The 15635-nt window shown below is 36.2% G+C and overlaps 1 protein-coding gene across 2 annotated transcripts in view; it reads left to right on the top strand.

The window, feature by feature from the left end:
- GRM8 (glutamate metabotropic receptor 8) overlaps nt 1–15635 on the top strand; it is a 314702-nt gene that overhangs the window by 243354 nt on the left and 55713 nt on the right. For both annotated transcript variants that reach the window (XM_030959457.1, XM_030959458.1), the window contains exon 8: nt 5740–5876. In XM_030959457.1, coding sequence (XP_030815317.1) covers nt 5740–5876 — 137 coding nt within the window. The remainder of the gene's footprint in view (nt 1–5739; nt 5877–15635) is intronic.

Genomic DNA, 15635 nt, shown 5'->3' with positions numbered 1-15635 from the left:
GAGAACAATTTAATTAATGTACATCTCTGTAGTACTTTTTCCTTTTAAAACCTTCTTAGAATGAAATGATCATTAAAAAAAAATCTGAACCCTTAATTCTAATACTTGAAATTATTTGCATGAATTAATAAAACAAGAGTTAATCATATAAATCTGAGAAGCTTTTCCATAAAGCTGAATGCTAAGAGATGGTGTATAGTTAATTAAGAGACAGTTAAGAGTTAATTGTATTATAGTGCACTACATAGCTGCTTGACTTCCATTCTCCTAAATCTACCATTGAATCCAGGTTTCCTTCTTTAGATTCATAGCAGATGAAGTAGTTTATGTGAAACAGCTGAAGACAGGATGAAGACTCAGCTTAAGTAAATTTATTTTCAAATTAAAAAAAAAAAATTAATATAAATCCAGAGACATATGATTTCATAAATAAAAGATTTGTATCTGGTATCACGCTTTATGATGAAATCTGCTCCACGAGAGTTGTAAATGGCATTCTGTAAATGGCAGTTGTGAGACTTATCAGCACAACCACTTTTCTACACTTTTGTGCTGAAGTAACAGGGCCTCATCATAAAAAAAGATTAAAAGAATTTCGTATCAGAGGAATCCAAGTGTGTTGATTTAATTTAAAAGGTTTTTTTAAAAAAAGGCTAGTGCTGCTCTTAATTTAGGAACTTTTATATATTAATCATTTCTATATGCACTTGGCCAGTACTACACATGAACTGGTGGTTTACAAGTAAAGCTACTTCTTTTCCACTTCATGAAATGCAAAGAGAATTTCAGTGGAAGGCATTAGCAAAGTGCATGATGTAATCTCACAGGGATCTAATATTATGGTCTACAGTACAAGAGTAGATATTTTAGAATCATTTGAAATGTAATTTGACAAACTAGGCACATGAAGGATTAGATAGTTGCTGAGCAGCATCAGCATCTCAAGAATATCAGGGTACATGTTTAAAGATTTCTTCAGAAGAATGTGAATTTTCAAGTCCAGTGCACAAAGGAACTGTAATACAACAGTTGCTTATCAGAAAGGGTCCTCCTTGATATCTATGAAAGGCGCTGAAAATTCAAAAGGGCTCATCACAGCCTTGAATCAGATTTAAAAACGTCATCCATTTTACCATTTTTTCTTCTCAAATAATTTTTCTGGCTATTTCAACCTGCATTTTGAAAGGCTCATAAACAGCTGAGGTCACAGAAACACTCTGAAATGTCTAGCTGAGGTGCTAATTTAACACCCAGTGTTCTTTAATGATGATTGCTGCAAAGTAGGAAGGAGGAGGGAGAATTTCTTTCAGTACCAGAGTACTGAATACTTTATACCTAAAAATTATAAATAAGTCCTTTGCTCAGCAAAGAGATACTTCTGAAACAGATCTCAAGATAAGTTAGTAATTATGGCTTTATATTAAAAAACCCCAGCCCAGCCCAAACCAAACTGAAAAATATTGGTATGAAGGAGAGATGACGAATGTAAAAGCTCACACATGATTTTCCATAGTTAGCCAAGCTTATTATGTAGTCTGGAAATTCTACCAGGTACTTTTCTTCTGGACATCCAGAATAACTTAAAAATTTAGTTAAATTGGTGACAGATTGAATACAATTACCTAAGTCATTCATGAACTAAAATTACACAGGCAACAGAACTACATGTAGAATAAAATATGAAAAGGCTTGAAGACATAGTTCCCTCCTTTCTCTTTAAATGATTAAATTGATCATTTATTAATGATCAATTTAATGATTGCTTTAAAAATATTAAATGATTGCTTTAAAATGATTAAATGATTAAATAATTGCTTTATTAAATGATTCCTTTAAAAATATTTTTAAAATTTGAATCAGTGAAATTGTTTCTAAAAAAGTACCCTGCTTTCTCTGTTCTCTGTGGAGGTCTAAACTAGCAATACAGAAACATTTATCCTAAGCAAAAGTAGCATTTTTCCTATGATGGTTTCCAATGAATGTGGTTCCCAAATGAAGGCAGCCAGGTTCATTCTCTAGTATAAATACACTACTCAAGAACAGTTTGTTGTGGTTTCCCAAAGTACTTTTTATCTAAGCTGGAATTTATGTAGTCCTGGCTCACTACCTCAGGTCTTTGTTTTATTCTGTGTTACTTCCTCTCTACAGTGTGTTAAATTTAAATTTTGCAGGTAGACCTCAATGATTAACAAGAGGAGCATTTAAATTCTGTCTTAAACTTGAATTATGATGCAATTCCCTGCAATGGCAATTATAGAGTCCATGTGGCAGTACCAGATACCAAGAGTGCTCAGTTCTGCATATCAGGTTGTCACAAAAAGAGACACTTGTATACTTCCACGGCATTTGTTCGAGTGCCATATACTGAATCCAAGTTTGCCTCCTCACATGGGATTAGTTGTTATGGTCAACTACAGTGTTTCTCCACATGGTTTATTATCTGTCCTCTCTACAGCATAAATCAGTTTTTCCACAGAAGTATGCACTTTAATTTGATGGACTATCCAACAAAATATATTTTCTTAGAAAACCTTTTCAATTTGAGGACTATCCATTCTCGTGTCCACTCTTCATTCAGATCATTCACCAAGGGTATATTTTTCTTCAGATGAGGTTAACATTTTTAAAGAATATTAATTAACCATTGGTAGTTTGTTTATAACCTTGAGGCATCTAGTTTGTCTTACACTTTCATTTTGTCCTTACACTTTCAAGACTTCTGCTACCATCTTGCAGTCATTATTTTGGAAACCACTGGTAAAATCCACAGGTTTTCTTCAAAAGCCTTTAACTTTGCTTTCCTGGTTATGCAGCTAATGGTTTATTAGCACAATCCAGTCATGCATACCTCCTAGTTATAGTTCATTAAATGTTTTATTCCACAATGGAATGTGAATATAATAAGACATGGATTAAAGCAATAGTTTCCTTGTTAACAGAATATACAAGTTATGGCAGCATTGCTAAAACACAATCAAATATACTTTAGAGCAGGCACTGTGGCTGTTACTGTACTTTCTAAAATCTGCTGTTTAACAAAGGGATAGTGTTTTTTTCTCAGTGTTAGGGAGTGTAAATCTTCTGTGACTTATTCCAGCTTTTAGCAAGCCTGGTTTTATTAACTTGACAAAGGTTGTTTGACTTTTGCCTCATGGGAAAAATCTTGCTGGACTCAGTTGGAGAGCCTGCTGAATTTAGCGAGTTGCTATGTCCCTGTTGATTGTGGTGCTCAGCATGAGATGCTGTTGTGCTCTAGCTGAGAACAGCACTACACCAAAAAAGAAAGGTAGTTCTGGTTTGGACTAGTCAGTCACTTTATGTGTTGTGGATTAACCCCTGCAGCTGAGCATCACACAGGCTCGATCCTTCCTCAACCAGCTGGACTGGGAGAGAACTGGAAGGGTAAAATTGAGAAAATAGATGGGTTGAGATAAAGACAGTTTAATAAGTGAAGCAAAAGCTGCACACATAAACCAAGCAAAAGGACTTCATTCACCACATGCAGGTGTTCAGTCATCCCCAGGAAAGCATCATACATAGAGTGAGTGACTTAATGCCATCTCCCCAAATGTCTCCTTCTTCCGTCTTCTTCTCCAGGTTTATATGCTAAACATGATGTTTTATGGTAGAGAATGAAATGAACAATATGCCTTGAGTCAGTTGGGGTCATCTGTCCTGATTGGTCCCCTCCCAACTCCTTATGCATCCCCAGCCTCCCCAGTGGTGGAGTGGGATGAAAAGCAGAAAACACCTTGACTCTGTAAATGTTGCTCAGAAATAGCTAAAAACTCCCTGTGCTGCCAACAGTTTTTAGCACAAATCCAAATCAGAGCCCCGACCTACTATGAAAAAAATCAACTTATCCCAACTAAAACCACCAGAAGATCTTTCTAAAGCCAGCCATATATTATAAGCTCACAATCTCATTGCTGAGCATTATAATGTTTTAAGTTCCAATTGGTCTTAAGGTATACCAAGAACATTTCCTATCTGTTCATAAAAATGACTGTTTTTCCATGAGGTCTTCAAATGCTGCTGAGTGGAAAGATGAATTCTATTGTTACTGTACAGTAATGTTTTGAAGGTTACCTCCATAACTATGAACCAACAACAGCTGAGTATGTGTTTGTTGGGTGGAAAAAATTTATTGCATCAACCTGCAGTGTGAGCAGTGAAGAATAATTTCATTGCTTGAAAGATTGTAGACTGGGATTTTTCTTGCCCTTCATTCTGTCAAAATAATTGGGAGTAAAGCATGAAGAGCTTTCCAAAATTTTCTGTAGAGTTTCTTCTATCTTCATGGGGTCTTAAGTCTTTACCACACATAATTTTTGATACTCTTCTTCCATGGTTGCTCACGTCCAATTTTTGCAGCCAGAATTTTTCTGGCAGAACTGTGAAATTGGCACAGTATTTAATGTGCCACTTGTCACTCTCAAAATACTGTTTATTTCACTGGATATCAATTTTATATGAAAGCTGTTATACAAAACAAAATGCTTTAGAGAACAAAATACTTTATGGGAGAGAGACAGACAGACAGACAAGAAGAATTTATGTTGAAATCTTGGAGTGTGTAGACTGCTCCTATTCTACTAGTTTATTTCTGCTTGATAGGTACCCAGAATTTCAAACTTTTTTTTTTTCATTCTCTGGAAACCATTCACAGTGGACTTAGTGACTCTACGTGGTACATTAACACATGTTATAGCATAGGAATTTACTGTGAACTGGCTATTCTTTTCTTGGGTGTTTACATGGAGAAACATGAAAACATTGTGGGGGCATTTTTTGGTGGTTTGGGTTTTTCCCCCAGTAAAGATAAATTTCATCTCCAGTCACTGAAATAGAACATTAGCATACTTGGATTTTTCTTCAATGGACCTCAACGGTAAATATGATTCACCCATAAATAAAAATTTGGGGAAGGGGAGTAGCTTTTGAAAGGTCTCTGCAGGAGTGCAGGTCCTTGATGTCACCTTGAGGGAATCCATCAAAATGTGTTCTAATTTGGCTGGTCTGGTTGCCAAGGTAGATGTGTAGTTTTCAATCTTTGAACATTTTGTTGATCGAGTAAGAACAGTGTCAATTTATAACTTTGACAGCTTCAGCAATGGCCTTTTCTGTCAGGCAGTGTCATGTATAGAGGAGAGAGCAACAAGCACAGCTGATGTACTTAATTTATTTTGATAAAATATTTTTTCATAGGTGGTCAGTGTTAGAAGCAGCATACTTACTTTGACACAATTTAACCATTTGCATCTCAAGGTATTTTATGAGTATTGGCTCCTAAGTTGAGGATATTAACAACATTTTTGTACTTAACTGGGAAATTTTTAATGTAGTTCATGACAAGATTGCTATTTTTTGCCTACTGACAAGTATACACATCCTAAAGTGAAATATTGTCTTTCTTCATGTCAAAAGAAATGTCTTCATTTCTGTTTTATCCTAGAATTTCCTAATGTTCTATAACACACATAAAAAACACCCTCAACCAAACAACCAGAGAAAAAGTCAGCAAAGGATTATATTTTAAAATTATTTTCATAGACTCATAGGGTAGATTTTGTGACGATGATAATATAATACATTTTGTTTTGGGGAGGTTTTTGAATGTATTATCATACTATATTTGCATTATGAAGAACCTGTTCAATTTCTAATTAGAATTTTTTCCTTAATGTGTATTTTTAAAATTCCTTTAAAGGTATTTATTGCTTTTAATATTTTTTTCAGGGAGTGCTGGAACACCTGTTGTTTTCAATGAAAATGGAGATGCTCCTGGACGCTATGATATTTTTCAGTATCAAATCACCAATAAGAGTACAGAATACAAAGTAATCGGTCAGTGGAGCAATCAACTTCATCTAAACGTAAGTACACTGTTTCCCTTAGTATTGTCTTGCTGAAACTGGATGCTCATGGCTTGGATAGGCGCACTGTTCACTGGGTAAAGCACTGGCTGGAGGGATGAGCCATCCAGAGATGATAGTGAATGGAGTTACATCCAGTTAGCAGCTGGTGACAAGTGGTGCTCTCCTGGGGTCAGTACTGGGTCCTGTTTAATGTTTTTATCAATGATCTGGACAAGGTGATCATGTGCACCCTCAGTAAATTTGCAGACGAGACCCAAGTTGAGCAGAAGTGTTGATCTCCTGCAGAGTAGGAAGGCTCTGCAGAGCACTGAGGACAGGCTGGTTGATTGCCATGGCCAATTACATGAGGTTCAACGAGGTGAAGGGGTGAGTCCTACCCTTGGGTCACAGCAACCCAAACAGTCTAGGGGCAAAGTGGCTGGAAAACTGCCCAGCAGAAAAGGTCCTGGGAATGTTGGTTGACACAGCTGATCAGGAGCTGGAGTGTGCTCAGGCAGCCAAGAAGGCCAATGGCATCTTGGCTGTATCAGAAATAGTGAGGCTAGCAGGACCAGGGCAGTAACTGTTCCTCTGTACTTGGCCCTGGAGAGGCTGCAGCTGATAGAATCATAGAATCATCAAGGTTGGCATAAACATCTAAGGTTGTTGAGTGCAACTATCAATCAAACACTGCTTGGACCACCACTAAACCATGTCCCCAAGGCCACATCTACAAGTCTTTTAAATATCTTCAGGGATGTTGATTCCATCACTTCCCTGGGCAGCCTATTCCATTGCTTGATCACCCTTACAATGGAAGATTTTTTTCCTATTATGAAATCTAAACCTGTCCTGGCACAACTTGAAACCATTTCTATCACCCTGTGAGAAAAGACTGACCTCCACCTGTCTACAACTTTCTTTCAAGTAGTTGTAGAGACCAATAAAGTTCCCCTTGAATACTACAAGACATTGAGGGGTTGGGGCATGTCCAGAAAAGGGCAATGAAGATAGTGAAGGGTCTATAGCACAGGTCTTGTGAGAACTGAATGAGGGAACTGGGCTCAGTTATTTCGTTAGGTAGAAAATGAGACTCAGTTATTTTGTTAGGTAGAAAATGAGCCTCAGGGGAGAATTTCCGGCTCTCTACAACTACCTGAAAGAAAGAAGTGATGGGACAGGGGAAACTACAGGAAGTTGCACCAGGGGAGGTTTAGATCAGACATTAGAAAAAAATTTCATCATTGAAAGGGTGATCAAGCATTGGAACAGGTTGCCCAGGGAAGTGGTCGCCATCACTGGGGGTATTTAAAAGATATGTAGATGTGGCCTTTAGGGACATGCTTCAGTGGTGGATTTGGCCATGTCAGGCCAATGGTTAGACTTGATGATCTTACGTTTCTTTTCAACCTAAATGATTCTATGGTTCTACCAATCGGATTATGATACTGACATTGGATAATACTCATTTGAGTATTAAATTATTTTAAACACTTAAAAAATATTATTTATTCTCTGTCAGTTGGCAGAACAAAGCACTACCCCTCTGTTCTTGAGAAGGCAGTAAAAGCTTGCACAATAGCCTGAATAAAATTGTTTATATTTTTAAGTCAGATGGGTCGTGTAGTTATCAGCTCCTTCAGATGATATTTTCAAATCATTTTATATCTGTTATTCCTCAGAGAGATTAATAAAGTAGGGAAGTAAATAATAACTTTTCCTTTAAAAAAAGGTATGGGGGCAGGTAAATTGCCCAGGTATTTCAAATAATATAAGAGGATGGAAATGTATTTCATAAAAGACAAGTTTGAATTCTAACCACTTCTGATTTGGTTAAAACATAGGGATGATGAACTACTGCAATAAAAATATTCCTTGAATATAAAGGGAGACTTAGGTGTTTTTCTACATGAATAATTAGGATTTGTATTGTCCCTGATTACTTCATAACAGAAGGAATGAAAAACCACAATTTACCCATCTTTAGATGGTGTTTTTAATTGCTGTCTTAATCTCTTTTGCAAGTTTTGGGGTAGTTAAATTCCATCTGTGCTTGGAATTATATTTGGGTTGAAAATTGCTGTCCTAACAAAATTCAGAGGATATATTACATAGATTTGTGTGACAAATAGGCATCAAGGTTTAATTTCAGAAATTTTTGGGTCCAAAATACTTTCTGGAAGAAGATGTCTTCATGTAAAGAGAGAAGAAGAAAAATGAATTTAATCTCTTTCCTTATTAGATATGCAATATACTTGTGTTAGCTGTTTGGGTACCTCTGCAAATACCAATGTTGTTTTGCTAAAGGCTGATGAGAAGGGCAACAGTGTGAATTGATGACTAGGTACACCAAAGGAAGTTCATGAAGTGAATTCAATAAAACCACAAAGAGAAAGTTTCGAATATCTGTGGTTTTCCATGTGAGAGGTTCCTGATGAAGAGTCACAAAGACAGTGTAGTAAATATTTACAAATTATTCTCCTGATCAGACTATTTTGCAATAATTATCTGAGTGCTATCCACAATAACACATATGATAGCTCCCCATTTTGATCCACAGCTGTTAAACCACTTTAGCATATCTACAATTTAATATCTGTAACTACTTGTCAGGGACTCATTTATTTAGTTAATCTGGCCAAATAGAAAAAAATCCTACCAACAGAAGCTGTGTGTTGCAGATTGTGAGGCAGTGTTATTTCCCTTCACTAACCTAAATATCTGTGTGTTGGAGGGCATGAAAGGAAAAAAAATGGTTAAACAAGTTTAATAATAAACATTAATTTCTGGAAAAGGCTACAGTTAGATTCTTATCATAACTATTATGGAATACATTCCAGATTTTGATAATTGCTACATTTTTCTGAGAAGTTAGTATTTATTAAATTAACTCAAAAACTGATGCACACATTTTGCACAAATTCTAGTACTAACATAACAGTTATATAGTAATATCAAAGAAGATACTGAAAATTTTGCTTCAGTTTTAGTTTCATTATGATCTGTCTTTTTCTATATCCCCCTAGACGTCTAAATTTTTCATTACGCCTGTAATTTTTCAGTCCCATTATTTCTGCCTCATGTATATGCACTCAAGGGAACTCTGAAATATGATTGGATTGATGGGTACTCATACTACTGAAACCACATTGTACTAACCACATTGACCACAAATCTGACAGGAAAGGATTTATCTAAGGATGCCCTCATTATCTCTCATTAGTTAAGGATGTGTTGAATGTTGTTTGGCTCTCTTTTTCCACCACCATGAGCTCACGTGCTGGATACAACTGGTTTTTCCAGCTCTCAGGCAGGCTCTGTCCAGTATGTGAAGTTGTGAAGATATGGCTGCGTTGTCATCTAATTGCAGGGGTTCCATACTGTTGTCTCCTTATCACAAAAGTTTCACATCTTTTTGGTGTTTCTTGTGGGCAGTACTCCTCACAGCACCAACTCTTTCTTCTTCACAAAGTAGCCAACTAAATCCAATTCCCTTCTCAACCAGCCAACCCACTCTTTTATAGCCCTCTTCTTCTCATTGGTTACAGCTGTGGCCTGTTGAAGTCAGGCCTGTTCCTAATCTTTGCTAATTGGCCCCGCTGCAGCTCCTTAGGGGTAAGATTACTTTCTACGCTCTCTTTATTTTCTTATATTCTATCCCCCTACATGGGTGGGTTGGCACAGTGCCCTGCAGTGCAAGGTTCTGCTCCCAGCCTTGTGTGAGGGTCCTGCTCTTGCTCCACCACCCCCTGCTCTCACGGGCCAGGGTGTGAGCAGGCACACAGGGCTGGCTCCTCCTGCACACTCACTAAACTCTTAGCAGGTGCTGATGGCAGTTATGACAGATGATGATCTGCTATGGCAAAGCTGTTGCCTCCTCTCACTAGACAAAATATATTAAAACCGAGCAATCATTTTGAATGATTGTCAATACTCCAGATCATCATATTGCAAATTGGGAAGTGCTTTTGATTGCCAATGAATCATAGGGAACACAGTGGATGTTTTCATTAGTTTCCGTGAAAACATCTATATTTATTGAAAGTGAAGCAGTATTAAGATGGCAGAACAATTTTTACCCTGCTGCTCTTTAAAGGAGACGCTTTTAAAATATAATACTTTCCCCCCGTACTCTTTCTCCTCTAGTTTAATTTTAATGAAGACATGTGTAACTATGATTTTTAGTGACTATTTGTAAGCTAGATATCCTCTGTAGATACCTCTACCCTGTTTTTACAGATATTTCTTCCTCAAATTGTGTGTTAACATGTTGTAGCTATGATGTGTTTATGATTATGTTCATCTATGCAGCTGGTATTGTGCTTCAGAAAATTTATCTTTTTTATTAATCTGTTTATTTTCCCTGTCAGAAAAATAAATCTTGAAAGTATCAGGTTTTTAGTACAGTTCAACCCTTGGAAAAATTATTGTAAGACAAACTAGAACATATCTTCCATCTAAATAACTTAATCGAAAGGTTTCCCTTTTCTATTTCCGATTTCCTCATTCCCACTACTTTTCCTTTTCCTTAAGATGCTTTTTGCTAATTTAGATCATATTTTTGCTGCAGGTTTGTTGTCTGGGCTGTGTCTTCTCACCTGGTAGCTAGCCCCAGTCTATCTCTGGCCACCACCTGCAGATTTCAGGGTTGCTCTGCTGATGTCTCTGGCTCCTCAAAGTTTCACTGACTCTGCAGGGTCCTTGTCAAGCTTCAGACTTGTTCCTTTCTCGTTGCAGTGCTGGTTTTCCCTTTGGGCAGGAAGTGCTGACTGGCTGGATAAAGACTCTGCATCACCCTCCCTAAGGGGCTCTTTCTCAGCAGGCTTCACCAGCTGCAGAGACCCTTCTAGCTCTGATGCTGGTTTCTTCATGGAGACTTCAGTAGTATTAATGCTCTCCTTTAGGCTAACTGACCTTTTAAATTTCCTCTGAAGCAACTATAGCTTCCAGATACAGGCACTTCATGACTACTGATCAGTCCTACTCTTGTAATACTTACAAAACAAATGCATCACAATGCTGAAACAGTAGATAAATTAAATTAAGAAGCATTAATGATCTTCCAAATTAAAATTTTTGCATGATTATTGAGTTTGAATAAGGTATCTCAGTCTTTGACAGACACAAGGAAACCCTGAAAGCAAATATTTAGAAATGTCCAACAATAATCTCAAAGAACCTGACTGTCTGATGATTCTGACCATGTAAAAGTACACCTGTTTTAGTAAAGTCCTTTTACTCTCCAAGGGTTCCTGACTTTAAGTGATCTTAATATACTGGAAACAACCAGACCTTTCAAACTTTTAGTATGATTTTCAAGGAATGAAAGAAATAACTGCCTTAGAACTTCTGCTCATTGATGATACATTAACTGTCAGTGTTTTCTGTTTATTTCATAATTTTCTTTTCTTTATCAGTAGAAAAAAGTTAACTTAATTTTCAGGGAAGTCTGATAGTTAAAATGCTTTCTTCCAAAAAAAAAATCTAGTTTTTATGATGAATAAAAATCCAGGCAAAGGTAGCTTTTCTTGCAAAAGTTATGTTTTATTAATATTGCAACAGCATTTTGCATACCAGGTCATATGTAAAAGTTCTCTACAAATGTGTGGGTTTAGCAAATTTGAGCTCTCAACCATGTAATATCTGTTCAAGTAAAGTTGTTAGAAACAAGCTTGCTTTTCATTGCACTTATAATATGAATCAAGTTCCTTTTATGATTAATAATGAATTCACCCTTAGAAACTGTTCTGTATAGCATGTGCTGTTGTAAGGGCTAGACACAGATGTTGACTGGTGGCTTTTGTCAGTGGCAGTGGATGGAAATAGTCCCAGCCCTAAAGTTTTAATAATGACTTCCTGAGTTCCTTTCCTTAGAAACCCATTCAGTTTGGTTTGGTTAATTTCTTTTTTTCTCTGAACATTTATTTTAACATGCTCTGAATGCCTTTAAAAATACTGTTTTTAAAGCTAAGTACCAGTTGGAAAAAGAAAAGTTGAAATGTTAAAGAATTTTAAAATCTAATATTTGATTAAAAAAAAAAAGGCGATATTTTTAAGATACAATTTGAAACAATCTAAGATTGCATTTCAAGCTTATACATTGTTTGGATCTACCAAAATCTGTGTTTAAAGACCCCAATATGAAAGAAATATGTAGATCTAAATCCATATTCTTCCAAGTTAGTGATTTTGGTCTTCTGATGAGTCCTCAGGCAGACACAATTATGGGTGATTTCAAAATCACACATTTAGCTGATGCAGTTAAAATGCTGAAGTGGATATCAACTTGTGTGATACTACTCCTTAAGAAAAATCCAAAGCATATAAAACCCCTGCATGTTTCCTCGGAGCTGTTTGAGGCTGGGTTGGATGGGTTCTAAGCAACCTGATCTAGTGAAAGGTGACCCTGCTCACAGCAGAGGGGCTGGAACTAGACGATCTTTCAGGTTGCTTTGAATGCTCTGCCTTTCTCTGATTCTGTGTTTCAAGTGAAAACATGAATTTTAAAGACAGAATTCACTTGTATTTGTTTTGTTGTTTGGGATTTTTGTGTCTTGTTTTGTTTTGTTTTTCACTGGAGCACAAGAGTTCTGTTAAAATAAAAAGGAGATTTTACAATAACAGATTTCTAACATTCTCTTAGAAATAATAAGATGCATAAGCTTTCACATTTATGGAGTGTATGCACGGAGGATATAAATGACTCAGGGGCATCCATTTTTCCATAATAATCTTGATTTATGACGAAAACTATAAATTAAAATTACACTGATGTGATGAACTATCAGAGAGACAGCCATAACCACCATCAGCCTTAAGCACAGTGATTGGTGAACTAGTAAAAATTGGCAACCTCGCACTGACAGTGAGCTTCCCTTAAGGCAGCCAGATCATAAAGAGATTTGAATCAGTATTTGATTTCTCTTCTTTTCTAGGCCTCATGTCTTGTATCTAATACTGAAGGAATCCATCAACACTGAAATTAGTCAATTATTTTTGAAAGTTACAGATTCAAAATCCATTAGTTCCCTTTCTTGTGACATGGTAAAAGAAAATGACTCAAAAAACTTCTGATGTTTTCCATAACTGCATTAAATAAGTTTCAAGCTTTGCTGTAGGCCACTGTATTTCATTAAAGAAGTCAGAAAGCCTCTTCTTTTCCTGTGGTAGCTATTATATAATTGATAGATGTTTTTAAAATGCTGAACCTAAGCCCTGTGTTTAACAAAAGAACACAGTACAGGGAAATACAAAACAAAAGCACTTAGTGCTGAATATGATTATATCTATAAACAAAATATGACAATCATATGGCCTGCAGGGTGTTCTTCTGCCTGCATGTAATAAGGCAGTAGAGTTCAAACTTTTTCTCAAACAAACCCATGTCATTTGACTGAAAATTGTTGATCCCAAGTTAAAAATAAAACTAAAGGAGACAAGCGGAAATATTTTAGGTTCTTCTATTCTCAAAATTGTACTGCTATCTTTCTTTATTCTACATAAAGCTGAAAATAGAAGAGACTGTTATGGTTTCTAGACTAGTTAGGTTTCACAAAACTAGTCCTGATCTTAGCACTGGTCAAGTAGTATAACTCAGGATTTGTTCTTCCCTACTGTTAGTGTCTTAGGTCAATATGAAAATTGTGTCTGCTAAGGACCAATTCTAGATTAAAAAGATAAGTCAACAGTAGGCTGCAATAAATGAGAAGCGGATACAAGACAAAAAACACAAGACACATGGAATAAAATTGGGATTTTATGCTATTGAAAGGTTACGGGTTGTATTGATATAAAAAGTTTTGTGATGAAGAGGAAATAGGCTGAATACAGATGTTAAAAGATCATTAAATGTTTTTCAGAAGTGCCCATATTAGACAGAAACTATTTCAGACATAACTGAAAATCAAAACAGAACCTACATTCAAGAGCTAATGACCTTAGAAAAACTGAAGAATGACAACTTGTCTTCCTTCTGAAGTTTTTTACTTTGGTCCTAATAGTCTTTTTTCCCCCTAAATGAAGTGGACTTCTTAACTGATTCTCTATAGAAAAACAAACACGTAAACAAAAAAGAAAACAGATAAAAGATAGCTGCTGGGAAGATGTCCTGAAATTTGATAACCATTTTTTCTTCATTAGAATGATAGGAAATTGCCAGTGAAACAGTCTCTGCTTGAGAGTTGGGATGAATAGTGACTTTTTTCTCACCTTGTCAGGGTGAGTGAAAGTCAGGTTCCTCAAATGAAGCATGAAGTTGCAGTTCTATGTTTGGCTGTGAATTTGTCACAGGATTCTTGACTGGGTGGTAGATATTTTATAGCTTTTTGTGTTCATCTTTTGTAAGTGGTATGATTAGAATGAATTGTTCTTTGAATAGCCATAACCAACAGGACCAAGAGTATTCCTGTTTTTTTAACAAACTGGAAAGGAATGACAAGCATAGAACTTATGTTTTAAAATATTCTTTTCTCTTTCACAGTAAAAAAAGTGAGCAGTGATAGAACAATAAAAATTCAGGAGCTTTTGAATGAATTCCCGGAGAGTTTTGCATTCATATGCAACAGGACTTCAGAGCAGGGTTAGCTACTCCCCTGGTACAAGCTAATGTGAGTTTTAGCATTGACACCACCCTGAAATTTACATACATCTTGTAATTTGAAAATTGAGCTGCCCTTTAAAGCTTGAAGCAAATTGTTTAAAAGTCCTTAAAAGCAAAAATCGCAGATTAAATTATTAAATTAATTATTGCTCATTTGTATTACATAATGGAAGTCTACCACAAAATTAACAATCATTAAAAGGAAAATGAAAAAGGCCTTCAATAGTTATTATAGGATGAAAGAAAATAACCAGCAGCCAACAGAACAGTACTGTATGATTATAGTTTTTTCTGTTTGTTTTGCTGCAATTCTCTTCATCTTGCACTAATATTATTTTAATTACTTCAGGATAGTAATGTAATATTTATCCAGGACTTCTCATCTGGATAAATCCCCAAACACTATTTAAAAAATATATTTAAGATAGGGAATTATTTTCTGAATATCCAAAATGGTATCACTAGATTTAATGGTGATATTAATACATCTTAACGCAGGAAATGAAGAATGCATAGCTAATTTAATTGTAACTTCAGCTCACAGTAAACAGATTTAGTGTTGAATATGTCAATAAAATATGCTTGAAATGACTGGGTCAAAGAAGGAGGATTGCAGTGCCCTTTCTGGTAACTGCAGGAATTGAACTCCCATTTTTATGGAAAACTTAGGCATAAGGCTAAGCAATAGCTTTGGAATGGTTAACTGATTTGCATCGCCAGAAGCCATTACAGCAAGGAACTCCTAGGCTTGTGATGTAATTGATCTGTTCTCTCCTTCAGTGCTGTGAGCTCCTTAGCAGAACGGGGACTTCTCTCTGAAAAGTAAAGTAGCTGGAGAGAGTCCAGCTGCAAGCAATTATAATGATCAGCCATCTAAAAGTATGCCTTTAGGGAAAGATTGGGCAAACTAGGGTTGTTTAGTCTGAAGAAAACTGCATTGAGGGGGGCTGTGTTAATCTCTTCCAATACAGAAAGGATTATTCAGGAAAAGAACTATGTTAGGCATAGTTAATTTGGCTATTAGGAGAAGGAGTGGATTTGAATTACAGTGAGAGATATCTAATGCAGACATGCTAGAAGATTCTAAGGATGAGGATAATTAAGTACTGGGCTGCCCTGGGCTGGTTGGAGTAGGTGAGCTGTAAATACTGATTTTGTAGTGATTCAAAGATGGGGTC

The sequence above is a fragment of the Camarhynchus parvulus genome, chromosome 1A, assembly GCF_901933205.1.
Source record: "Camarhynchus parvulus chromosome 1A, STF_HiC, whole genome shotgun sequence".
In the NCBI taxonomy this organism is placed as follows: Eukaryota; Metazoa; Chordata; class Aves; order Passeriformes; family Thraupidae; genus Camarhynchus; species Camarhynchus parvulus.
The sequence above is the reverse complement of the archived record's forward strand: the minus strand, read 5'-3'. Positions and strand labels throughout refer to the sequence as shown.